This window comes from Corvus moneduloides, chromosome 6 (genome assembly GCF_009650955.1).
Source record: "Corvus moneduloides isolate bCorMon1 chromosome 6, bCorMon1.pri, whole genome shotgun sequence".
NCBI lineage: Eukaryota > Metazoa > Chordata > Aves > Passeriformes > Corvidae > Corvus > Corvus moneduloides.
Genome location: NC_045481.1, coordinates 10,153,215 through 10,179,880, shown reverse-complemented (window position 1 = coordinate 10,179,880; position 26,666 = coordinate 10,153,215). Strand labels below are relative to the sequence as shown.

The 26,666-nt window shown below is 46.7% G+C and overlaps 1 protein-coding gene across 2 annotated transcripts; it reads left to right on the top strand.

Annotated features, from left to right (window-relative positions):
* The first annotated feature begins 7,701 nt into the window (after positions 1–7,701).
* Positions 7,702–25,537, top strand: LOC116445743 (tumor necrosis factor alpha-induced protein 2-like). 2 transcript variants are annotated; one of them, XM_032112684.1, is made up of 12 exons: positions 7,702–7,807; positions 13,548–13,899; positions 15,591–16,218; positions 17,495–17,609; positions 18,830–18,955; positions 19,685–19,785; positions 19,875–19,973; positions 20,162–20,285; positions 21,276–21,398; positions 22,292–22,447; positions 23,514–23,635; positions 24,053–25,537. In XM_032112684.1, the coding sequence occupies exons 2-12, from the start codon at positions 13,560–13,562 to the stop codon at positions 24,192–24,194; spliced, it is 2,076 nt and encodes a 691-aa protein (XP_031968575.1). In that variant the 5' UTR covers positions 7,702–7,807; positions 13,548–13,559; the 3' UTR covers positions 24,195–25,537. The 2 variants fall into 2 exon arrangements, with proteins under 2 accessions (XP_031968575.1, XP_031968576.1); XM_032112685.1 differs by lacking the exon at positions 21,276–21,398.
* Positions 25,538–26,666: the final 1,129 nt, after the last annotated feature.

Below are 26,666 nucleotides of genomic sequence, written 5' to 3'. Positions count from 1 at the left end.
GCGTCTTGGAAGCACACACACACATTTTTCTGGCTTCACAGAGAGCTGGCCCTTGTGTCTTCATGCTGAACCTCAAAGGCATTAGGAAGTTGTAAACAGAGAAGCAGTGTTATAGAAAGAAACAAGAGTAAGCTGGTATAAAAAAAGGACTACGGGATGCTGGAGTACCTTAAAAATGGAGTGCTAAAAGTAAAGGTGCTTTTCTGTCAGAGGATCCCTGAACTGTCTCTGAAGCAGCTGTGTTTTTCAGAACACCTGTGCTACAGGCAGCTGGGAATCCCCCACAATGGCCCCAGTCAAGAGCTCTTCCAGATCTGCTCTGAACCCCAAGCCCGGTGCTGTGACCCTACAAAAGGCCGTCCATTTCCCAACAGGAGTGGGATAGCAGGAAGTGTGAGTTCCCACTCATCTGGGGTGAGTTGTGGTGAGATGACTGGACTTCCACACAGGAAAAACACTTCTGGTTTCCTTCAGGTGGAAAGGAAAAGCTACACCCTTCCCTCAGCACCTGTTGTTCCTCCCTAAGTCATCATATGCCAGATGTGGCGATTGCCCACCAGACTGCAAGTAGCATCAAACACAGGGACAATATCACTCCCTCCAATCCGTGGGGGAGGGTGACTTTTCCCAGGCTATGAAGATGCCTGGCTGAAGGTGCAGGGATAGCAAACTGGGAACAGCTGGCTGCCAGGGCTGTCGGGTCAAGGGGACTTTCCTTCCAGCACGTGAGGCCTCCTGCCCACCGTGAGCATGTCAGGGACAGCTGCCCCCAGCCAGAAACCTCTGACATGAATCCCTCCTCCCTCTCCATGTCAGAGCAACCACAGAAATGCACACCTTCCTTGCTCAAATGCCAGGGGAAGGTGCCAGGACAGCCTCAGGGACAGATGCCTCCTCTACCAGAATATCACAGGAAAGGTGTCATCAGCCTCAGCCACAACCACTCCTCAAGCAGAAATACCAGGATGGGGATAAAGACCATGCTTGAATACAAGCTCTTCCTTTGATGAAAATTTAGGACATTCCTGTCAGGTTTGAACTACTGGCTCATTACTCAGACATGTAGTATCTCTAATGCCAGAAGAAACCAAAACCAGGAAAGCTCTCTTTGATTAGCTTCATCCAGATATGACCAGAGAGGATAAAACTATCATCATGTGAGGCTGGTACCATTGGTAGCAAAGTTCCCAAGAAGGGTTCACACTGTTGAAGCTATCAAATCACAGCTTTGCAGCAGATCAGACCTCCAACATCGACCTCCTTCAAACCAACCTAGGAAAAAATGTGTTTTCACCACTTGGAGAGGAAGACAACAGAGGCAGGACAATGACAAGAGGATGAGGATAAACTGCTGCCATGGATGTTTCTGCTTGGCTTTCACAGCTGGATTCAAAAAATCATGAGCAGATCAATCTTCTCAGCACAAGGGCAGGCTTCTACCTGTGGCACCAAGGTCCATGTTGGAAAGGACAAAGTATTCTGCAGGAGAAAGGAAACTTTTTGGATCTGAGAACACTAGGTTAGGTAAGTGCTTTAGTACTTTAAAAAAATATTCCATATTGTTTGGCTTTAAGATCTTGGGTTTACATGCTGCTTTCAAGGAGTAAGACAATACTAGAATCGGCCGACTTGGTTGTTTCCTTTAACCTTAGGCTGACCTTCCATAGATACAAGTGAAAAGTTATCACAAAACATAACCTGCACATGGAATTCTTTGGAGAAGGCCACAAGCAGCCTTCAAAGACAGCAGATATCTGTCCCTTGGTGTGCTTCTGTGATAATTTTGAATGCCAATCAATGTTGTACTTAAAACGATATAACTTAACACATGCATAATCATCAAGGGTTGTGAAGCACAAATGAAAACAAAGTTGAGGCAGGGAAATAGTTCATGAAATAATAAGAAAAACGAGAGGTTATATCCTGTAGTCTAACGGGTGTCTCTGACTGGCTAAAAACAACAGTCCCCTCAGACAGACAGGTTTCAGACTTGCATCCCAGAGGTACTCTCCATTCACTTGTGGGCCCTAGGGCATCTAGAAGAACTCCAGTTAGCTGCAGTCTAGGAGGTTCTCTTGACACATACAGAAACTGGAAGAGAAAGCAAAACTTCATCCTAGTGATTTCCGCTATTGTCTGGGAGGAGAAGTCCTGGGTATCCAGTCTTTGCCCACCACTACTTGGTTATGTCTCTTACACAAGGCATGGCCTGCCACAGGAACTTTTCCCTCAGTAGTAAGCACTGTGTGACACAATCTGCTGGTGAATTCAGAGCCCCATTGCCCAAGCCCTGCTCCTGTCCCTCATCACTACCCTGCTCCTATGCTGGAAGGCCAATCTTGGATGTATACACATAGCTCTTCTGAGCCTAGTTGCTGATGGAGGAAAAGAAATCCTGCTTTTATTATTTGTAGTCATCATGAATACGGGAGAGGAAGACACCTCAATCAGTTCGAAGTAATATTGTTACAAGCTGACCCAAGTAATCAGAGTTAAAATGCACAATAGTCTTGAGAGTTGGATCCACCTCCTCTAGACCTCCAACCACTTACTGGCTGCTCTGCACCAGCTGCTGAGCAGTGACAGCGCCTTTGGAGCCAGCAAGTTCCTCCACAGCTTACTGACCTGTCACACCCCTGCACTCAGGGAGGGGAACTGGGCCCCCTCGTGACCGAGCTGACATTGCTCTGGCCTGCAGAGCTGAGCCAGCCTTCAGAACCCAAACTTTCATTCCTTTTGCTGACCTCAAACTTTATAGGAAAGAGACAGACAAATGTGGTAGGTGTGATCTCTTGGTCTTTTACCTCATATTTTAATGAGAGGCCCAAATCCTCTTCTGCGACCCCTTTTTGCACATGCCCCCACTTCTATAAGATTATCCCACAGTGAACAGAAATAAAAGAGGTATTTCCCAGCACAGGAGGATGAAAAGCAATCAGCTACAAGCACATGCAATCAGGTCACAGCACATGCTACTTCACATGCCTCCCCAAGCACTGCAGGGAGGTCAGCCACCCTAGAGACATCCTTCCCTATTCCCCTCCCCAGGCTGCTGCACACCCCATCCCACATGGAAAAGCTGCTGGGTATTACCTGACCTGATTTTGCAGTCTAACTTCACCCTGAGAGTACTTTCTGACTCTCTCAAGCAACAATTCAGGCACCTCTACTTGAGCCTGTGTGCCTCACCAGCTCCAGGAGATAGCCCCATATTCCCAGCAGAAGGTGGCAAGGAATGCCTGCTTACCCAGAAAGCTGCTGCCAGCCACCTGCACCAGACCTGCTGCTTTTCTACTCTGAAACATGCACAGCTGGAATTGCTTAGTACAAATGAGCTCAGCTCATAGAAAATCCCACATGAAAATTACTATCTTCCCTGTCTGGTAATAAAGGTAAAGAAAACAAGTTTAAACAAAAATCTCAAATACCATTCAATGAATAAGCATATCAAATTAATGGACTCCAGGAAGAACATATTTTCTCTCCTGACAATCTGCTTCTTGACACACCTTTAGCTGGCAATGAGGATAACAGCTTTTCAGCGTCTTGAAAGAGGGAATTAAAACCACGCTTCAAAAATAATCTCCTTATAAATGCTTCTTGTTGTTAGTATCTTCATTTTTACAGGTAAACCTTTCATTGTGTAATGCAAAGAATTTACAACTTTTTCTAGTAGAGACACATCCCATTTGCAGGCTCCTGCTCAGCTAAATCTGAATATTAGGACTGGCAAAGAGATTGACTTTGATGCTCAATAGAGAAGGGGGAAACAATCCCATGCAAATCACTGTTCAAATTTAAGGAAGCAGCTGCAAAACAGTTACAAATCTCTGAAGTACATCTGGCTTTTAAGTGTAAGTTTCAGGTGAGAAATATATCCTGTGTATTAGAGAAGCCAGGCATAAATCCCTGGATTCCAGGGATTGCAAACTTCAGTTAACTTCTTAGGTAGCATAAACTATAAACACAGAGTATCAGTGTAGCTCTATGCAGTGCACTGAGTTGTTACAGAGCACAGAAAAATTCCTGTGCAGCACTGGAAGATGGGCAGCCTGGTTTAACGGGGTTACGTCCTATCCAATATTATTTAAGGAAATACAAGATACCTGTCTCCGGAATCAGGCTACATAGACAAGCAGTGTCAGGCTGGTGTATCAGGAGGAGGTCAAAGTGCTCTGATATATTTGGTTTGGGTAAACAAGGGCACCCAGAGGATGACACCTAAGCTCTAGGTTTTTAATTAAAGACCAAATTACACGATGCTTCTTTCTGCTGACAGAAATGCCCTGACCCCACTGAAGTTAACTTAAAACAGATAAAGATGAGGCCCAGCAACAGATCCCACTACATGAATCCAATTTGGATCCCACATAAATCATTCTGTACAAACATTTATGCAAGAAAACAACCCAGGACACCCACAGATCTGCAGCTACATTTGCTAACACCAGCTGAGCATCCGACTCCCTTGGACTTTCCCCCATCCCTAGCTGCAAGACTCTCCTACAGTCAGGGCCCCCAGTGCTAAGCTGGGTATAAGACATTTGTCTGAGCCAAGTGCAGACTCCCTGAATATTTAAAGAGAGGTTTCAGTGGGTCTGAGATGTGTCACTGAGCCACTTCCCAATGCAGATTCCCAACACATCTGTGACAGACACCCCTGCACCCTTCAGGGATCACATAACTGAGGATGCGAAGAACCAGCCCCAGGTTCCCCCTTGCATCCATGACATCATCCTCTGCCTTCAGACAATCACAAACACTGCCTTGCCAGCCATGCCCTGACCTGTGTGTGCGTGCATGTGTGTGTGTAACTCTTGGACAACACCAGCCACCCTGGTTCCTCCCAGGAGCCATATCCCTTCATCTCCTGCATGAAAAGGTCATTGGATGCAGCATCAGGATCACTTCCAGCTGCACTGCACTGTCCCCAAACCAGCTCTAACTGCTGATTTCAAACCTTGCCTCCCCTCCCTTTCACATTGGCATTGGAGGAGGTGATGAAATACAGAAAAAGTTTCTGCACTCCAGGGCCAAATCTTGCACTGTTTCTGATGATTTTCAGACTCATGTGACGCAGAATTTCCATCCCATGAGCATGGTTATTTTTGGTCGTTGGTTGTCACGGAGCAAGGGGACCCAACCCTGGGGCAATCCCAGAGAGGAACCCTCCGCCCAGCACAGCCAAAGGCTGGCTCGACATGAATCAATGTTTTCAAGAGACCGGAGATCATGGGTTTGCCCATCAGGGTGGCCCCTCCACTTCTGCTTCCTGTTTTGGCAGACATTGCTGGGGATGAGGTTTTTCCCTACTACCATGGACTTCTTGGGAAAAGAGTTCCAAGAGAGGAAAGTGTGAGTGCCAGCAGATAGGACGCCCGCCAAAAAGCACAGACCAGGAGAAGCATCTGTTCTCCAGCATTGTGCCAGCTCACCTGGGCACCTCCTTCCAGTACAAACCATGGTCCCAGACCATGTCTGCTGCTGGGGGATGTCCCCACACTGGACCTCCATAGATGCATAGCCCCTCCAAAAGTTGTGCGGCCACACAGGTGCTGAGTGTGGGCATCAGCAGCACCAGCAAAGCCCACAGTTCACACTCAGCTTTACATCTCTGGACCATTTTTTTTACATTTTGCATTAGACCAAAGCTATCAGATGTAAAACAGAAATTGTCCCGAGCACAGTAACCAGGCAGTTGGACTTTCTACCTGCCCCACTCCCCACCCCACATCAGCTTCCCAAGAAAGAGGGAAGAGGTAGGCTCTGCAAGACCACAATATTTTGATTTTCCGCCTGCAGGGCAACTGCTTTAACCCAAATCTCATCCAGATGTGTGCAGAAGATGCTTCCCATTGAGGCTATCTAAGCAAGGGACGGCACAGCCCTCACAGACCCTCTGCAAAGGCCCCCCACAGCCACTGCTGTCACCCAGGCATCCCCTGGCTGCCCTCCAGCCAGCCCCTGCTGTGACAGCACACATACTTCCCCAGGTAACAGGCTCGCCACATCGCACTTCATGGCCAGGGATGCTGGTGCCTAGATATTAGGAACAGAAATCAGGAAAACAAATCATAGAATAGTTTGGGTTGGAAGATATCTTTAAAGGTCATCTAGTCCAACCCCCCTGCAATGAGCAGAGACATCTTCAACTGCATCAGGTTGCTCAGAGTCCTGTCCAACTTGACCTTGAATGTATCCAGGGAGGGAGCAACTCTCACCTCTCTGGGCAACCTGTTCCAGTGTTTTACCCCCCTCATCATAAAATGTTTTCCTTATCTAGAATTAAATCGACCCTTCTTCAGTTCCAAACCATTACCCCTTGTCCTATTGCAACAGGCCCTGCTAAAACCTTTGTCCCCATCTTTCTTACAGGCCCCCTTCAACTACTGAAAGGCTCAAGAAGGTCTCCCACCCACAAGTGGAACAAAGAGTTTCAGAGGCTTTGGGGTAAGGAAGGAAGCCTGTCTCTCCCAGTCCCTAGGCAGGGAGTTGACCCCTGCTCTGAAGATACTGGATGGTATTGATGTCTCCTGGGAGTGCTGTGAACCCTGCTCTGGGGAAGGCACAATGCAGGACCCAGATACAGCCAGCTATGCTTTCAGGCATGCACCTCACCCCCAACAGCCTGCTGGGGGCAATGCCCGGCTCAGAAAGCAACACTTAAAAGAATCATGGAATATCCTGAGTTGGAAGGGATCTATAGGGATCATGAAGTCCAACACCTGTTTCTGCACTGGACAACCTCAAAAGTCACACCACATGTCTGAGAGCATTGTCCAAATGCTTCTTGAACTCCGGCAGGCTTGATGCCATGACTACTTCCCTAGGGAGCCTGTTCTATTGCCCAACCACTCCTTGGGTGAAGAACCTTTTCCTAATATCCAACCTAACCTCCCCTGACACAGCTTCAGGCCAGTCCCTCGGGTCCTGTCACTGGTGAGAAGCGAGATCAGTGCCTGCCTCATCTCTTCCCTTTGTGAGGAGGCTGTAGGCTGTGATGAGGTCTCCCTAAGTCTCCTCTTCTCCAGGTTGAACAAGTCAAGTGACCTCAATTGCTCCTTGTATGGCTTCCCCTCCCAACCCTTCACTATCTTCTTTGTGCTCCTTTGGAAGCTTTGTAATAGCTTTATGTCTTTCTTATATTGTGGCACCCAAAACTGCCCCCAGCACTTGAGGTGAGGCTGCCCCAGAGCAGAGCAGAGCAGAGCAGGACAATCCCCTCCCTTGCCTGGCTGGCGATGCTGTGCCTGATGCCCCCCAGGACAGGGTTGACCCTCCTGGCTGCCAGGGCACTGCTGACTCATGTTCAACTTGCCATCGACCAGGACCCCCAGGTCCCTTTCCTCATTCCCCAGGCTGTTTGCAGATCCAGAGATGACCACTCCAGGAGCAGAACATGGCATTTTTGGAGGCACCTGATCTATCCCTGACGGTGCGTTTCCAAGCCTTGCAGTGGGACATTTCCCACAGCCAAGGCCTCGGGCAGTGAGCCCAGGGTGCCGCATTCACCGGTCTGTCGGGACAGGGCGCCGGGGCTCCGCTCCTGTGCAGGGACCGACCCTCGGGGCAGGCACCCCGCGGCCAGCCACTTTCTCCGCCGGAGGGGATTTCTCGGTTCCCTTCGCTCGGGAGGAGGTGCAACCGGAGCTTCCCAGCAGCCGGGTCCCGCCCCCGCCCTCCTCCCCTTATAGCCGGGCTGCCCCCGCCGCGGCCCCAGAGCCTGTGACAGTGCCAGTGCTGGTGCCAGTGCCGCTGTCCCGCATCCAGCCCCGCATCCAGCCCCGCCGCCCGGAGCCGCCGCAGAGTAAGTCCGTCAGTGCTCCGTGCCGCCTGCCCGGAGCTCGGGTCTTTCCCCTTCCCCGGCGCGCCGGCGTCTGTCCCGCTTCTCCCGAGCCGCTGTCCCGCTCCCGGCTCGCTTGCCGTGAGCTCGGGGGCTCTCTGCTGGGTCCGAGAGTGGGGAATGAGTGGTAGATGCTGAAGGGTGGGTTGCCGGATACGGGGGGCAGGTTTCAGCCCCACCTTGTAATTATCAGAATGGGGAATAAATCGGACTGCTGGCAGAAGGACAGCAGCTCCAGGCATTCCCCAGGGCCGGGCACAGCCAGGATATGTGCCTGGCAATTCCATTGTGACAGCTGGGTCTGATTTCTTCTGCTTTTCCCCAGCATTTCAGGGCACAGGCTCAAGCAGTGATTACTGTAAACCGTTCCCGCCTTCCTTCCCCTCTGCCTTCCAACATCTTTCCCAAAATCCAGATGTAGGTCTTGGGCACCAAAGCATCCTGAACCCAGATCTGGCACTGGGTTCCAGATCCAGCGTGGCACTTCTGCCCTCTCCTCTTTGTCTCGATTCAAAGGAAGTGGTTTTCTCCCAAACTACAGGAAAGTAATTGGATTATGATTCAGTCAGCTTGGCTGTGCTTAAAAAACACCATTTCAGAGCCTGGACCCTGGATGGCCCCAGGCAGCCTCTATGACTTGCACCTTGTCAGGGTCACTGTGCCAAGCTGGCACATTTCTGCATTGCCATGGTCACCCTTTTGTGACTGATTTTTCCTAGTCAGAGAAGTCCCATAGCCCCTAGGACTTGCTTTTTCCCAGAGCACTGAAAAACCTGTAGAAATTCCCTTACATCCTTGTGCAGCAGCCCCATATCCACTGCATCAGCTCCTCAGCACAAATTGAAAACTTCAGCCCAAGGTTAGGATCCTTGGTGTGTTTGAAGTAGGATATCTTTTTGAGGCTGCTGCAAACGAAGAGACTTTCTGTGACTAAAGCATATGGCTGATCTAGAAGCCATGGTCCCTTGCCTTCACATCCAAGTTCAGAGCAGAAAACCTGAAGAAAAACTCGTTCTCCAAAGCACCAGGGGACTTTGAGGCTTTCCAGTTCTGATAGAGCAAATCACAAGGGAGCAGAGAGCTCAGGTTTGGGTTTGCTTCATTCAGCCTCTCTATGAAAAGATGCCTGGAAAGCCAAAGAATTTGAAAGTGCCGAGAGAAGCTCCCAGGGAATTTGTTTATCTACTCAGTCGCTGTTAGCTCTAGCAGTGAACTTTGCAAACTCCAGGCCTTAAAGGAGGATTTGGCTTTGGAACTGTGTTATGAAAACAAAATTCTAGACAGCAGCAGCTGGTTTTTCTTTCAGCAGCAACAGTTCAGAATTATGCTGCTCAGATTTGAAGCAAGAAGAAAAAAAGGAGGGTATTACAGTGCATTCTGTCTGCCTTTTCCCAATAACAGTGTATATCTATAATTTTCTCTTTCACTATTTGAAAAATTCTCACTAACAACAGGAGATGCTGTTTTACAGGATGGTTTTCAGGTGTGTGTCAGTAACTTAGGGAAATCCAATTCTCATTTGGCAATGACTGATGCACTGCACAGCTCTATCTACATGTGGTTTAATGCTGGTTTAAAGTATCCGTCTCATGCCAGGTGAGATGCCCTGGAGTCCTCTCCCTGCTCTGCCACTGCCATTCCCCTGAGTCCCTTGGGTTCCCCATCACCCCCAGCCCTGTAGGGGTGCCTGGTGATGCTGAGGCACATTGATTGAGTCCTCTGGGGAGGTTCTGCTCCTGTCTTGGCTTCTTTACTGGAGACAAGTCCTGTTTTCCCTCAGCTCCCCATTAGGAGCAGAGCTTGGCCACCATCAGGATGCTGCTGGACCACATTGGGTGGTGGGTGTCTCGCAGGGGTCTGCAGACAGGACTATGGATGCGAGCAGCGCAGTAAAGGGTCAAGGTGGGGCTCTGGGTGGCCCAGCTCTTCTACAGACTGTGATTTCCCAGGTGGAGCCAAGTGGGAGTCCCCAGCTTCATGGTGTCTCCATTCAGTACTTAACCCAGGTAACAAAAACTGTAGGGGGAAAAACCCCCACCTCATAGGAGGGCTCCCAACTCGCAAAGATTGGGTCTGGCATCTCTGTGGACTCTTTGCTTTGATGAATTAGCAGTTTATTTAGGTGTCACCACATGGTCTGAGGTACACTGAATTCAGACTGTCTGCATTGCTCTACTGCTTCAGAGATGGCTTGGCCCAGTGCAATTTTCTTGTGTGGGCAGAGATAAACACTTTTCCACAGGGTAGGGATGGGGAGAGACATGGCGGATGCAGATACAGAGAATGAACTTTGCTAGATAACTCTGGATTTGTGAGAGGCTGTGGGAGAGTGGGAGATATCCACTAAAACAAGATATAAATCCTCATGACCTAGGATGTCAGCAGGCTGCAGAGGACCAAAAATCCAAACAAATGCTTGTTAATTCTGGCAGCAGCTCCGGAAAAGGAAGTCAAGAAAAAGTTCAGCAAAAACATTCAGAATAGGGGTAGTTAATAAATCTCTTCCCCTGAGTTCTCTCTGGCACGCCATGAGCTGCCCCTCACCAATGAGCTCATTCTGCCTGAAAGCTGTTTCCTATGAGGAAGCAAAGGGGAAAATGGGAAGCCACTGTGCCCAGAGTCTGAGCTGGGTCCTTCTGTGTCTTGACTCTGCTCCAAGTGTTTCCCTTGCCCTTGCTGCCCCCCCCAGAAAAGCTCCAGCTTGGAGGCAGGTGCTGTGATCAGCAGAGCACTCACTGTATCCCACTGCAGCTACGCCAGAAGTCACAGCACCACGGTCCCAGTGCTGTAGAGACTTTGGACAGGATGGCAGACAATGCTCTGTGGGCTGTGCTGCTCTTCTGGTTGGAAACCAGAAGCTGAATATACTGTGTCAAAAATAATTGGAGCTAAAGACTCCCCTGGCACAAACCACATTGCCACATAACAATAATGAGGATGACGATGGTAACAGTAAATTAGTAATAATACTGAGTTGGGAACAACGTCAACTCTTGACCTCAAATCATTACATTTCCCAAGACTTGAATTGGAGTTCTGTGCCTGGGAAATGCTTTAGCATTTCTCCTGCTAAAAAAATTAGAAGCCTGCTGGAGTTTTAGCAAACTTTGATTTGTTAGAAGAGCACAGGCATACAGGAGCAGCCTGTGGCCTTCCAAGTCAGAGCCAAGCTCCTGGCATGTCCTGTCTGCTGCATTGGGCAGGAACACATGCTGATGGAGGCAGGAGGTGCAGTACCACCTCCTTTTAGCTGAGTGTTTCTTGCAGAAAGTTTCATCATTCTTTTCTATAAGAAAGTTTCTTAAAGGCATTTCTTACAGTAAGAGCTTGGCTATCTAACAATAAAGAGAAGAGATGGATGGGGAGTGTTTGGTACCCCTTGACATTAAGACTGGGGCTACGTTTCAAGGCAGAAGTGGGAGCTGGGGTTTAGTGGTATTTCCTGCTGCAGATACACAGGCCAACCATCAGTGGCACATGATAATCACTGGGCAGGAGTTCAAGCTGGCCAAATGTGAGAGCCTGGCAGCTATTGCATTGACAGCCTTACCTAGGTGCTTGAGGCTGGCTCTTTTTGAGTACTACCAGGAAAAAGTTCTGACAGACGTTAAAAACAGCTTTTAACCAGCTTAATCATTCCCTTATGTGTATGGGTAGTGTCACTTTGATGCTTTTCAAAGATGCATTGCATTCATCTTGGCATTGAAGAAGAACCAAAGCTGTTTGAAGACCACCTTTGTGATCATCATTCATCAAAATGAAAGACCTTATGCTTTTGGAAAGGGAGAGGTACTTTGTTTGGTTAGAAAACAAACGAGCCAAAAAAAGCCTAATAAATGCTTTGTTTGAAATAATAGGAGAGAGAGAAAGGACTCAGCTGAGTCTGAGTCTGTGCTTGAACAAACAGGAAGGAAGGGATTTGGCAGAATTAATGTAAACAGAGTGTTGTATTGGTAAATGCAGGTTAGGAAAAGAGCCCTACAAAAATTAAGAAAGTCGATAGGACTTACAGGGCATGCCCGTTACCATGATTTTGGTTGGTTGCTTGGGTGGTTGTTTTTTTGCATTGATTTTTTTTTTTTTTTTTTTTTTTTTTTTTTTTTTTTTTTTTTTTTTTTTTGGTAGTGGAAATGTAACAAAAAGGAGCTCTTTTCCACTGCTTTCAGGATTCTAGTGGGGCATCCTCACTAGGGTAGCTGGAGTGAACTACAGGGGGTTTCCTTCCCCCTCCCCTCCTCAGTACATGTGCTGGGGACAAACATAGGTGCACAGATTCAGGCACGGCACAGCTGTTGGCTAACCTGGGATTAGCTCAGTTGGTTCAAGTATGGTGCTAACAATGCCTTGGTTGTGGGTTCAGTCCCTGTATGGGCCATTCACTTCAGAGCTGGAGCTGGTGATCCTTGTGGGTCCTTTCCAGCTCAGACTATTCTGTAACTCCTGTAAACTGAGCTCTGGTGCTCAGGCCCCCTTTGCTTGCTCATGCAAGCAGAACTCCTTCCCAAATGAGTTTTCATCTTTGTTGTGTTTAAAAAGTAGTAGCATTACTAATCCTGAACATGGCCTGGCATCCAAAGCAGGAAGAAGGAAAGCTCTCAGCAAAGCCAGGCTCTCACTGCTCTCTGTACCACTCAGCTGCTACCACTACCTTGATGCTTCAAAGCTCTCCAAGCTGCCAGGAGCCAGCAGGAGGAAACACAATTAAAATGGAAAGCCACAATCTTCCAATCAGTGTGCCCAGAAATAAGTATCACGTTTTGTATCATCATGACACACATCAACAGTGTAAACTTCACAAGGATATTTGCAGACCACCACATTGTGGCCTTATAACTGAAGCCAAATTCTTCCTTTATCTAAAGTCTAATTTTTCAGCCATTACTCAGATCAAGTGAACTAAAACTTGACTGCGAGATCTTCCTACAGATGTGCTTTGGTATCCTAGAAAGTCACTCTAAATAAAGCGTTATTAAAATAGGGATTGGAAACTATAAGTCACTTTATTTATTTGCAATAATTGCATAATTATAATCATTATACAAATGGTTATAGTTATGCAAATAAATATTTAGCAATATATTGAATTATAGAGGAACGTAATTTTAAATATGAATTCTGAAAAGAAGTTGTAACAGTAACAAATTTCTTTTGTTCATTATTTGTAGTGTAGGAGTGTTGGTGGTAAAGCAGGACTCTGGCAGGATCATGTCTGTTTAAACAAGGCTAAACTACCCTGATCCTTGTGCCTTGTTCCCACTTACCCTGAGCACAGATCAGAAAAAAAAGGCCCTGAGGAAGGTGGGAATTGATCCCAATGCCATATAAGAGTATGAGAGTTTTGTGGTTGCTTTGAATAGGCACAAGACACTTGTCCCACCCACATCATTCATGTGCACTATCCATGCTCATGTCCATAGTCACACAGCATCCCATGGGAGAGCCTGACAAGCTCAAGGGCTCAAATCAGGACATCTGAATTTAAAATGGCTCTGGTTTTGTCTAAGTTAGACAGAGAGCTGCTTCCATTCTCTCCATTACCTGGGATGGTGTTGCTCAGGAGCTCTCCTGAGCTGTGCTCACACCAGACCCGTAGCATTCTCCATGTTGCCCACACATATACCTCACCACACTTTCTCCATGGTATTGTCCTTCCTAACTGTTATAATCTGATCCTTTTTTTTTTTTTTTTTTATGAAATTTACAGGCTAGAAGGAAAATGCTGAAAATGTTACCTTTTCTCCAAAGTGGTCCTTTTGGAATACGCAGTGGATCAGAGGGCTGCATTGATGCAAAAAGACCATTTGAAAACACTTCAGCATCAGTAGCTGAGCAAGTCCCTGCCTGTCCTGAACCTTCTGCAGATGAGATCTGGTCCAGGGACCAGGAAAAGATGAATGAAAGACCAGAGGCAGCCTGCAGAGCTTCACGTGCCTCTTCCATCACGAGCAATGAGAGTTTCATCTCTGCTGGGGACGTCCCTGAGAAGGGGAACAAAGGAATAAAGGGAATGCTTAAAAGTGCATTCAAAAAAGTTAAAAAGACCAAGCCACCCAGTGGTAAGTGCTCCTCCATCCTCCTTGCACCATTTCCATGGGCCGCAGTTACCTCTAGAGGAGCTGTATGAGGTGGAGAATTGTCCCCTAAAGAAACAAAGGTACAGATAGATTGAAGTGGCTTTTCCAAGAAGCCTGGGGGAAATTGGGCTGAGGGAGACATGACCTCAAATCCTAGTCCTTTGGTACCAAGGGCACAGTCCTTGAGGTACTGTCAGTTTGCAGGTTTTCTGTCCAAAACAAAACTTATTTCTACCTCTCATGGGGGCACAGAGAACTGTGGGTGGGTGAGAAACCAAGGTTTCTCTCAGCTCTCTTCCTCCATCTCCTCCTACAAAGTCTCATTGTTTCAGTACAAATTATTTCAATTCCAGACAAGCCCTTACCTGTCTAATTGGCATCTTTTTCTCCATGTGTCAAATGTTTTCCGTAACTGGTGGTTTACCTTCTTGGCCTTGAATTTGCTGCTAAAAACAGGCCTTTTGTACTTTTGTTCTTACCACTGCATTGCCCCATCCCCAATGTTTTTTGGGTTTTTTTAAGCAGCCAGATATTTTAAAGCAACCAGAATTGCAGAAAATATTCCAGATGAGATGCCACCAATGTGTGGTACAATATATTCCCATTTTCCTACCTCAGCTGGATATTCCTCGCTGAGTGCATCCTGGGGTCATAACTGATATGTTCACCATCACCTCCCAGTAAGGATTTACTTATTCTCCAGGTGTCTCTCTTCCTCCCCCATCTCAAGCTGATTCACATCCAGCTTGAAGCAGAAATTCCTATTCGTTGCTAAGTAACTTTTGTTCTATTGAATTTGTATCTCGTGTTTTGTGCCATTAAATTTCAGCCCATTTACTATTCAAGTTGTGCCATTGTTCCTGTAAAATACACCAAGCCCTCCATTTTGATAATGTCTCTGAATTTGTGCAATCAGCAGATGCCAATAGGGCACTCCCAGCTTTTGTGCCACAATCTCTAAGGACATATGAGACTGTAAAGTAAGATGAGTTTCATGAATAATGTAAGCTTTCTCCACCCCAGCTCCTCCATGCAAACATTACACACCTAACAAATCTTATTTCGGGATATAACTTCTCCATTTTAACTAATAATTTCCCATGTTGCACTGGCTCATGTAACTGGCTATAAGAACCAGAACTATCAGATAAGGTAGTTCAGTTGTATTTATCTTGCCTGCTAAATGTGTCCTCCCAAACAATTTCACAGGTCAGGTTGTGCCAAATCTATTTCTGGAAAATCCATGTGGTATTTCCTTTAGCACATCTTATTTAGTTACATTTTTCCATCTACATTATTTCTAAAGCCATGCTTCTGGCTTGAGATCATATTAATGGGAAGGGGTATGAGCAATAACTAACTAACTAGTTATCTCCACAAGGCTAAGTTTTGGAAAAAATTATAGGTGGCTCATGAATTTTGGAAAAAAATATAACTGTCCATATGCAACACACTGGTGATGGGTGTTCAAATTTTCATTGCCCCAGTTAAAGGCAAGCTAGAAATAATCTGATCTTTAAATAAACAGATTTTCTGAATGGTGAAGGAGCCCAAGAGCTAGCCTTTTGGAAATATAAGCACTTTTAAAAAATATTCCAGAGCCATCATTTTGCATAAAACAGAAATCTAGATATTCATTCTTGGTTAAAGAAAGGCTGTTCTTTTTTCACCAGTCAAACAAGTCATGGATCTCCTTGGAGAGCAAAAGCTTTGTGATGCCATTCAACATCTGATTGTCCTGGAGAAGAGCCTGTCTAGCAAAAGTGAGGAGGACCTGAACACCAGCCAGAAAGACATCGAGTCTGTCTATGAAGTTCTGAAGCACAAAGTCTTCAGCATCCTGAAAGATTCTGTGCTGCTTGCGAAAACAAACCCGGACCTGCTGCAGCAGGCAGTGGAGGCTCTGAAGGAGCAGGAGAAGGAAGATCAGAATTACATGTCAGAGAATCCGCCTGACCAAAATATGCAATTTAGACCTAGAAAATGGAAGGAGCTTTGGATGGCCGCAGTAAAGGAGTCAGTAGAGGCTCGAATGAAAGACACAAGCCATACTCTTAGAACTGAGAACCTCTCTGCAGTTGGCCAGAACCTCCTGCACATGGGAAAGACAATGAAAGAAGATTTGACAGTGGTTGCCAAGTCTATTAAACAGCTTTATCCTCCTGAGTTTAATGTGTTCAGCATATATGCAGAACTCTACCACAATTATTTTGCCTCCCAGGCAAAGAAAAATGCTGAGTCTCATCTGGAAGACAAGGATATTTACCTTCTTCTCTCATGGGTGCACAACTTTTATCCAAAGTAAGTGAGGCTTTTATACATGTTTACCTCTGGCAATCAGCACAGGCTCATTGGCTGCAAACCCAGGCATTTGCTTGATTTATGGATTGGTATTGCTGTGATGCAGTCCAGCAGCTGGCTAAGTTCTGGTGTTACTGATGATGTTCTGATTTACACTCCTGGCTGGGACAGCCAGAAGGGACACACTCAAGGCTGCTTGTCTGTAAATAAAGGGCTGTTCCCACCATTCTGTCTTCTGGGCAACAGACACACAGATGTTTAGGGCTTCATTTGTGGGGTAAAGTGGTCAGGTTCATTGCCTTGATACCTATTCCAGTTGCAGACCTGGGCTCACTCTTGGAAAATTTGGAAATTTCAGCCCTTTGTACCAGAGGGTAGACAATAAATAGGACAACCTGAGATGCAATTATCCTGGGCATGGAGGATGTTGCTTAGGTGCTACCCACAGTCTATGTTTTCCTCACCTTTAGGAGAGCCAGGGGTGTGCCCCTGGGAGAGGACACCATCAGCCAAGGGTCCCCCCAAACCCTGTATGTTATAGAACTGAAAATATTGCTTGTTTTGGCTGAAAGTACTGGGTGGATAATTGAGGGGTCTCACTTCTTAGGTGGAAACCAGTAAAGACACCAGCAATGTCTTTTCTATTCTGTTCTATTTCTATTCAACTTTCACCTCTACTTTTTCCTTATCGTGTTTCACTGATGAGTATAATGATTCAGTGTTGATCCCGGAAGTTTTCCACAGCCCATGTTATGCTGTAGGTCAGGATATTCAGGCCTGAACCAGCCTGTGTTTGGAAATCAGCAGTTGTGAGGAGCAGGGCTCAGCCTGGCATTGGGGACAGTGTTGGCCAGGACAACAGCTGCCTTGAGAGTGTTTCCAGAGGCCATGTCCGGGTGTCTGCTGAGGGACCAGCTCCCAGCCATCAAACACCAGCTTTTCATCTGCTCACCTCTCTATATTGATGGAGAGAGGTCATGTCCAGGTGGTAGACCCTCCTGCTTGCCTCAGGTCTCCCATCCCCACCAGAGCACAGTGGCTGGTACTCAGGAGTTTGACAGACCATGACTCAATTCCCAGGGTTGCTTGTGGTCCCACCCTCACAAGTGGCACATACTCATTCGGCTTCTCCAAGTCCTGCCTGGACTAAGGACAGTGTACATTTCCATCTGTTTTTTCACTGATATCCTCAAAAAGTGTTAGTGATTTGCATCAACAGCTGTCTTGAATTACACTGCCCTTGGAAAATACAATTGTTTGGCTTTTCTCATTCCAGAGAAATGAGAAAAGATCATGCTTTAGCCATGGAGTTGGATAAAGTTAAGCTTGGAAGCCTTTTGCCATCAAGTCTGAGCAAAGAGCTTGAAAAGAAATACCTTGACAGTGAAGAGGTAAGAAAGGTTCAGTCACTCCTCTTCTTCCCTTCAGTGCTCCCACATGACTTCTCAGAGAAGCTGTGACTTGTCCTGCACACACACTTCACCAGTGAGCCACACACCCTACACACCCTTCCAGGGAGAAGCAAAAGCTTTTGTTTGTTTTTGGGGAACAGGTCACCTTTCTGCTAGATGGGACTTGCAGAGCAAACTTCTGCTTTGCCCTGAGAGCCATGAGAAAAGAACTGCTCTGTTCTTGTAAACCGTGTGATAGGAGTGGGGGAAAACCCAACAACAGATCTTTACGGGAAACTTTCCAGTTGTCTGATAAATCTCCAGAGGGATTTATGGTCCCTCTCACAGGAATCTCTTGGATCTTGGATTACTCTTGGTCTCTGCAGAGGTGCCAGACCTTGGGTGAGCCTAAAGCATGGAGATTTGGTCTTGAAAAATCTGTTTCTTTGATGGAGAATCGCCTGGTCTGCAGAAAATAAAAGTTGCTCTGGTTTTTGTATTGTTCTTCCCTTAATGGAAACAAGCAATTTTTACAGTACTCCCATAGCGTAGTGCTTTTGGCATTTGGGGCTGGAATTCCCAGAAAATGAGAAGATAAGTTCCAAGTATAGATGTAGTCTGTGATGGTTTGCATATGGGAGAGGTGGTGTGAGGTCTGCAAAGCACATGAATGGGGCTCTGGGGGATCAGCAATACATGCCAGCCACTGCACAGACCATTTCCAAAGCCTCACTGCAGCACAGAGGGGTCGGAGCAGAGAAAACCTCAGAGCTTTTTGTTTCCCAAATGCTTGTGTGGCGTCAGAAGTGCTCATGAAAAAGCATTGCAAAACCAGGTAGCTCTGAGTGTGACACACATGCAGTGTGTGGTGGGGAGAATTTGGACTCTGGCACATTTAGCTGCTGCAACCTTCCTACTCATTGCTGCCTTCCCTGCCCTCCTGATCCCCCTGATGTGGTGGTGTGATGGGATCTTCATTCCCACCTTGAAATACTCAACTCACTATTGCATAGGTGGATATCGTGAGGGGGTTGTCCTTGTTGTTGTGAAGTTGTGGGTCAAGAATCTCCTCACAAGGAGCCTTTATTTCCCAGCCAGGACTGAGGAAAAAGTCTGCTGAGCCAGACAAAAGGGGGGAGGGGGGGCAAATAAAACCTGCATAAGGCAGGAGCTGTTGCATCCATGTTGTGCTAAATGCTGTTGCTCTTCCATCCCTAAAGGTTACTGTCAAAACTTCGCTGAGCAGATGTTTAGATAAAGAAATCCAAAGATGGAAAGAAGACAAGGAACCAGAGAAGCTAAATGGGCATTTTCAGAGTGAGCTACTGGGAATACTTGTTATCCAGGTAATACAGAGCTATGTTAAAAATAAACAGTTGCATCCTTTACCTACTTAGGATTTGAGACCAAGAGTGGTCAATGCAGAAGAGAAAAAGGCTGAGTCACTTGTGTAGAGTGGTAGCAGAGGTGGGTGGTACAGGGAGGCCCAAAACCATGGTCTGTCTTGGGCCTGCTGTACCATGTGATGGAGGCAAACCTCTATAAGCAAAGTGAGAAAGAAAACTGCCTTCATTCTCCCTGTGCAGTCTCTTCTGCATCCCCAGCAGCAGAGAGACAGGAGACAGACTCATTTGATTGAGAAATGGGGAGTCTGTTTCTTCTTCCCAGGGCAGAGCTGCCCCTTTCCACATTTAGCTCTCTCCCTCCTCTGGCTGCAGAGGATTAGTGGAGTTTATTTTTAAAAAATAAACCTCTCATATGTTGAGGTTGTTGTGATTAGATTGTTTATTTAAATGCAATCTAATGACATTCCAAAAAAAAGAAAAAAGGAAAAAAGAGACAAAACCAAGTGTCAAATTGCCTACTTTCTCAGCTGTTTTCTAGATTTTCTTCATGCTTCTTTTGAACCTACCAAATAAGTAGAGGTGCTCTGTATGGTTCCTGGCTCAGTTGCAGGGGGAGATGTGGGAGAGCTGAGTGCAGTTACCTCAGTAAAGGATCTGCAGCCTCGTCACCCAGTGAACCTGACCCTTTTGGAGCAGGTGACATTTAAAATTTTCTCGCTTGTTTGTTAGAGTATCTACAGTGGCCAGAAGCGAGCTGAGGACATCAGCAAAGCCATGGGTGAGGAGCTGTCCCGTCGGCTGCTGAAGGAGCTGCCAGCCTTCCTGAGGAGGTGAGGTGGTGAGGGGCTGTGGGCAGCGGGGCTGGCACAGCGCCTGGACAACCACTCACCCACCTCTCCTCTTCCTGTCTCCCCTCCAGCTACAGGGATGCCTTTGAAGACTTCAAGGAGAAAAGCAAGAAGCACACATACTACAAGCCTATACTGATTGCAAATATTAACAACTGCTGGAATTTTAGGTAAGGGTCCAAAAGAAAAGGTTTTATTCCTTTCTCTGGAGGCAAGGTATAATAGTGTAATAGAGGGGAGGTGCTCCAGAATGAGCAGAGGTAGGTCCATCTGCCTGCAAAAGGGTTGGAGACCTCTAGATTTCTCTCTCTCTCCTCTGAGGATAGACTATTCTGACCTGGCTGATTTTTCCTTGCAGAGAATACACGGAGAAATACATGGCAGAAAAGGACGACAGTAAAGCCGATATCCTCAGCACTCTCACTGATATTGAAAACAGTGGCTTTGATGTGCTGCTTCAACAGCTCTTTGCCCAGCTGAAGGTACCATATCTGTGCCCCACACCCTCCTGCCCCATGGTTCAGCTGATGACAGGGCAGGGCATGTTGCCTGCAGTGCTATCTACTGCTCTGATTCAAATCAGCCAAGTTCAGAAGGGGCCAGGTCACAGGATCGGTCCTAACCCACACTGCTGCCAGAAAACTCCCACTAAGCTCTCCTTGAGCAGTTCCTCAAGCCTGCAGGCAAAATGGGTGCAGTGACATAGGCATGAGTCTGCAGGTGAACATAAAACCTGCTGATGGCATCTGAGACAATGGCTGCAGCAGGGAGAGTTTCAACCTGCAGCTGTTTACTCTCCACACTGTAGGAAGCCATCACTAATGGCATAAACTGCAATTACGCAGCTTTTGGCTTCGTAAAGGTGACCTGAAGGGCATTTTTGCACTTTTGGCTTACTTTTTTTTTTTTGGGGGGTTGTTTTTTTCTTTTTTTTTGGGTTTGGTTTTTTTTTTTGTTTATATATATAACACAGTCTTTTTAAATTAAGCAATTTTGGTGGAGGAGAAGGAAGCGTAGGAGTCAGGAATGTTCAGCTACAATCTCTCCTGCTTTCTCTGTTGAGCTTTTTGGAAGGCATGAGAGAACAGGGGTGGGATTTTTTTTCATTTTCATATTTATTTACTGTGGCTGAGAAAAATTATGATTGAAAACATCTTATAATGACTCATTTTTTTCCCCTGATGGTTCCATAATTCTCTAATCAGACAAGACAGTGAGGAAAGAAAAACGCAGAAATAATAAAAACATCTCAAATTTGAACCTTTCAAGTCCTTGGTCTTCTCCACCGTGAGGAACCATGAAGGGGACACAGCCCCTTGTTCCCCTGTCCGTGTAAGGCATCACCACACATCCCTGCACAGTACTACATGCCATGCTCTCAGTACATAGGATACTCTACATGTAGAAATGACAAATATACATGTGCATAGAATTTGTTTGAAGTAGCTTAGCAGATTTTCCCTTTTTTTCAGCCAATGTACAAGAAGTTTACAGAAAATAAGTGGGACTCCAGCAATGAAATTATGAATGAGATCATTAAAACCACCAGCAAACATATTTCAGACTTCCAGACCTTAAAGGACCCATTTTACCATGTAAGTCCGAGAGAAATATTGGAGGGATTCTGAGATGCTGAGGCTGCATTTTCAGCTCTGATCCTCGATGGCTTGAGTTGCTTTGACCTCGGCTGAGCTGGTGAGCTGGCCCAGCATCAGGAAGCCTCTCAGACAGGGTTTCCATCAGCATGCAGTTTACCCAGATTAGGCGCATAAATCTCACCCTTCTCTGACAGAAGCAGACTCCTGCAGCTCTGCTGCACTGTTTGCAGAGCAAACCACCCCTGATGTAGAGAAAGTGCTTTAGAGACCACCCAACACATGGCTTTATTTACAGATTTGGTTTAGCAATCTTGAAACACAGACACAGTTGCACAGTTCAGTCTCATTGCTCCTTTGATTGCCCTAGGGACTGGAGGAGGTGGATGCAACTGGAATAAATCCCAGAGAACTGAGCCAGAACCATGTCTTCACTGGTGCTGGAGTATATATGAAATATCATAAAACAGTATTTGATTTCCTGCCTTTGTCTTTTTAGTAGCTGAGACAAATGATGATGTTTTGTGTGTTAGAGAGAAGAACAGGAAGGGCAGCATGAATTCCTGTTTCTCTGGAATACTGTTACTCCTCTAACACATGAAAATCTTTTCTGCACTTTAAACTCTTCCCAGAAGGAAACAACATTTGGAAATTCCCATACTTATTAGAGCACAAAGGAATTCTCAGCATCCAGGATGTGGAGTAACCAGTCTTGGGAAGCTGGCAACCAGGGCTGTTCTGCTGTGTAATCAGCAGCAGGCATTGGTGGGGCATGTCTCACAGCACCCAGGATGGTTTTTTCCTCCATCTGCACACATGGTTTGTTGTGTCCCCAAGCAAAAGAGAGATGGATGATGATTCCCTCCTCTCCTCCCTCCTCTCCTTCCCAACAGGCTATTGTTGAGAAGATCCACGCCCGTTTGGTTAAAGAGTACATCGTGAGGCTGCTGAAGAGGAAGGTCAGCCTGAAAACTCCAGCACAGCAGCAAACTCTGGCCCAACACATCTCCAAGAATGCTGCTGACTTAGAAGCCTTCTGCACCAGTAATGTACGTGAGTGCTTGCCGCGAACATGTCAGCACAGGGCACAGACACACTGAAAAACAGGAAGATAATTCTGGGAACTCTTGTTAACCTTTTCAACTCAGCTTAATTTCCTGGAAGGCAGGACCTTAGGCAGAAAGAGGTCTCTAAGTGCCTGTAGGCAGAAAGGCTCTCCTGTCAGCAACCTGCCCCTCCCTGCTTGAAGACACATGATTTCATCCTCCTTTGTCCCACAGGCAGTTTCCTTTTGAAGGTTTATATTAATAGGGTCAGAAGACTTAGATAGCCTTTTCCAGTTTCAGTTCAGGTTCCATGAAGTCTGGGTTTCCTCTCACCCTTATTTCCCTCACACTGCAGCTTTTAGGTCAGCCAGGTGCTAAAGCAGGCAGTGTGGGGTCTGTGGTATGCAAGGAATTCCTCCATGAGAGCCACAGCTGGACCACCCCTCTCTGTCCTTTGAGATCATCTCCCTCCTCCCATGCCTCTAATTTTGCCTGCAAAAAAAGCTAACAGCTAAGCCAAAACCTGTCCTCCACCACCCCATGCACGTTTGACTGGAGCAGGAACAAGCCTGAGTTTCACACAGTGTGGGTGGGAGGTCAGGCAGCTGCACCTTGGGAATTCCAATGGCAAGGAAAAAGTTCCAGCTGAGGCTTCTACCCGATTCTGGCAATACCTGGAGATGCTAAAGGCAGGGCTGTGTTTGGAGCTGGAGCAGAGCAGCACATGGCAGTGATTTACCTGGTCCATCAGACCTTGTACACACACCAGGCAGTACAGAAACCCAAGGAAAGGGAAATGAGCAGAGAGAATCTGCTGAGGTGGATGTGGAAGTCTCAGTCTTATGGCAAACTGTACACCATTTGTGTAAAAGGATTAAAAACCATCAAAAAGCTAATCCAATTTTTCCAAGGCTGCCTCAGGCAGAAACGTCACTGAAAACAATGAGGCACCTAAAATCACTGATGTGTCCTTTCCGCTCTCCAGGAAACAGCCTCAGGAGCCAGCTCCTGGGGTGGGGGGAGGTTTGCACCCCCATGATGTCCTGCTAACCACTTTCTCTTTTCACAGGGCTCTCAAGCTACTTGGCTGAATTCAGCACTCCCTAAACTGGCTGAAATAATCCGACTTCAGGATTTAGGTGCTATTAAAATTGAAGTTGCAACACTCGCCACTTCATACCCAGATATCCGGTAAGAGATGCTGAAACAGATTTGCTAATGCTCATATGAAATTTTAATTGAGCCAGGAATCAGTCAAATATGAATGTAGGCGAGGTCCATATAGCCTGAGTCTATAAACCTGGGTGGGGTCTGCCTGCCAGGCTGTGACAATCCCAGTGCTATCAGAAAGCCAAGGAGATATGAATAAAAGCTTATTGATACATTCCAAATTCTGGCCTGATTTTCTCCTTTACCTTGGAGATTCCCTTCCCTACCCCAAACATCCCAGGGCAGTGCAGGGTCTTGTGGAGGACTGCCAGATGCTGAGCTGGCACCCACAGGGGATGACAGCGCACGCCACAGGGAGGGGGCCACATCCTGGTGCATTGACCTTGGCACATGGAGGTGTGTGGGAGGAAATAACATCTGCCCGTTTCTCTTCCTCAGTAAAAGGCACCTGGAAGCCTTCCTGCACATCAAAGCCAATTTGTCACGCAGTGAACTCAAAAGCATCCTGGGCTACTTGGCAGACAGCACAGCATCCACACAGCCCAGGGCCCCGCTCTTCTCCAACATAAACGTGTCCTAGACCAAGGCATCCCTTGGCACCACCCTGTGCTGGACTGTAGGGTGAGCTGGAGATGGAGACCATCCCCTGGAGCGATGCACGGCACACACTGCCACCTTTTCGTATGGAAAGTGCTTTGTCCCAGTCTGGTGCTCAGCATCTCCATGGGAATCATTGTCCTCTCTGTGGGGCTGGGCACAGGGTGCACCCATGGGAGCTGCAGTGCCCTCAAGGACCAGGGCTGCTCCTCACACCGGTCATGGATTCCCCCCAAGGTCTCCTTGGTGCCACCATGTTCTCTGCCTGGACACTGCCTTGGTGCTCTGAGCTCCACCTACCTCTCAGGGTGCCTCAAAGACCACATCTGCCAGCCCAGACCAAGCAGGTACCACCTGTGTAGCTTTTTGTCTTCTAAGGAAATAAAGGGAAACAAAAACTGAAACCAAAATTCAGAGATGTTGGAAAAGTCCCATGTGAGCATGGTTGTGATCTGCCTGCCTTTCTCAGAGCTGAGCAGGGCAGCTGTGTTAGGCTGGTGAGAGGGGCACAAGGTTTGTGGTGAGGAGAAGCTGCAGCTCAGCTGTGGTGGGCCTCCTGCCAGCCCCCTTGGAGCAGCTGCAGGCTCTGACCCAGAGCAGAGGGGCTGCCCAGGGCCTTGGGGTTTCTGATGGAGAACTGGCCCTGAAGAGCGTGTGCTTCCTTCACCTCTGTGAGGTGGGAGCACCTGGGCCCTGGCAGCCAGCCCCTCTGCAGTGACCCCATCCCGTGCATCTGCACAGAGGGACCCCTGCTACCAGAGGCTGAGAGCGAGCTATCTATTGCAATGTGTTGTGTGGGCTAAGCCAGCATCTAGTAAAGCACTTTGGATATTACTGAAGCCCTCCTTTTCAAGGAGAGGACTTTTCCAGACCCCATTAACAACACAGGCTTTGAATGGGGTGTGGATCTGGTCTCCAATGTCATCAGTATGTACTGAGCACCCTGTATGTGTCACTGTTCTCTTGCTCGCTCTTTCCCCTCTTGCTGTGAGGTAGATACTATGTGAAAACACAAATGGGTCTCTTGTGAAACTGTGTTTTGTTTCTTACAGCCCAGTTTTTTTGGGAACTTAATCACTTACCAAAACAGCCCTGTGTATATTTGGAGACCTTTCCCTTCTGTTTTCCTCTATTTCAACTTTGGTATCAGTCTGTGGAAAGTCAGTCCGGAAGGAAGACACCTGATGACTGTGCAAACTACATAATGTATTTATATGTATATGCAGTATACCACCGGTGTATTTTTGCATCCAGTTTTATTTTTTCTCAGTTAGAGATACTAATTTGCAATGTTTATAATAAACAGTGTTCAAATATGCTAGAAAAGTGACTCATTTATTCCATCTCTGGCTGTTGTTTACTGTGTTGCCACATCTGTGTCCTCCTTCAAAGGGCCAATCCTTCCACTTCTCCCAGCCTGCTTTGGTGAATATCACCCACTGGTTCCAAGGCTGGACTACAGACAGGCTGGAAAAGCATTGCCGCTGCCCTGTAAGACATTCACTGAGCACAGTGGGCTGCTCACTAGCAGTGGCCAGTGGCACACACTCACAGGAGTCCTCTGCCAGCAAGTCCTGTGGCAAAATTGTGCCCTGAGTAAAAAACAGTGCTTCTGCTTTGGTCTGCTGCCTGGCCACAGGCAGTACAAATCACCCTTTCCTTCCTTAAGCACACTCACACAAAACTCATATAGACACATGGGTTAAAAAATTATTATTTGAACACTTGGCTCAGCTACAGTTTAAAGGCAAATGCCAAAATGACTTCTGACTGTGCTGAGCACTCACGGCAACTGTCACCTATTGGGTAACATTTTCTTTCCCAATTAGTGAAAGGTCATTTTATTGCTATAAAAATATGTATTTTGATTTAGAGATCTGTTAAAGGCTGACAGAAATGCATCATACAAGTGATTGTGATGATCTTTTAAAAATAAAAAAAAAAAGATTCCAGCTACGCAAGTGGCCAAAGGAAAACAGGGTATCTATTTATATATCATAATTAGCATGGGTAGGGGAAAATGGTTTTCATACACATTTCATAAGCCATATGGAAGTGCATTGTGCAATTCTCTTCATCCTGCTATAAAACCCCAGCTTTCATCTCTAATGAGCCCAGGAAGCTAATTTATTTATCTTCCCGTATGATTCGACATTTACAATGGCATTTATTTATAGGTGGCATATTACACATAGCCAGGTAGTTTCAGGAGGTTGCACAAATGTCTTCTGATAACAGTGTTAGTTCAATATGATAAATAGAACCTCTAAAAACTAAGTAAATAAAATTTTCTGAGGTCAGTGTGGCTCGATTTTCTTTATCACGCAATCTCTGCTGATGCTGATGCCTGCCCCTCCTTGGAGGCAGAGCAGATAGCCAAGATTAAAAAAATAAGATCAATTTTAAAGAACAGTTAAGAAAGCTGATTCCTGGGCACAGCTGCTGTGGCATTACC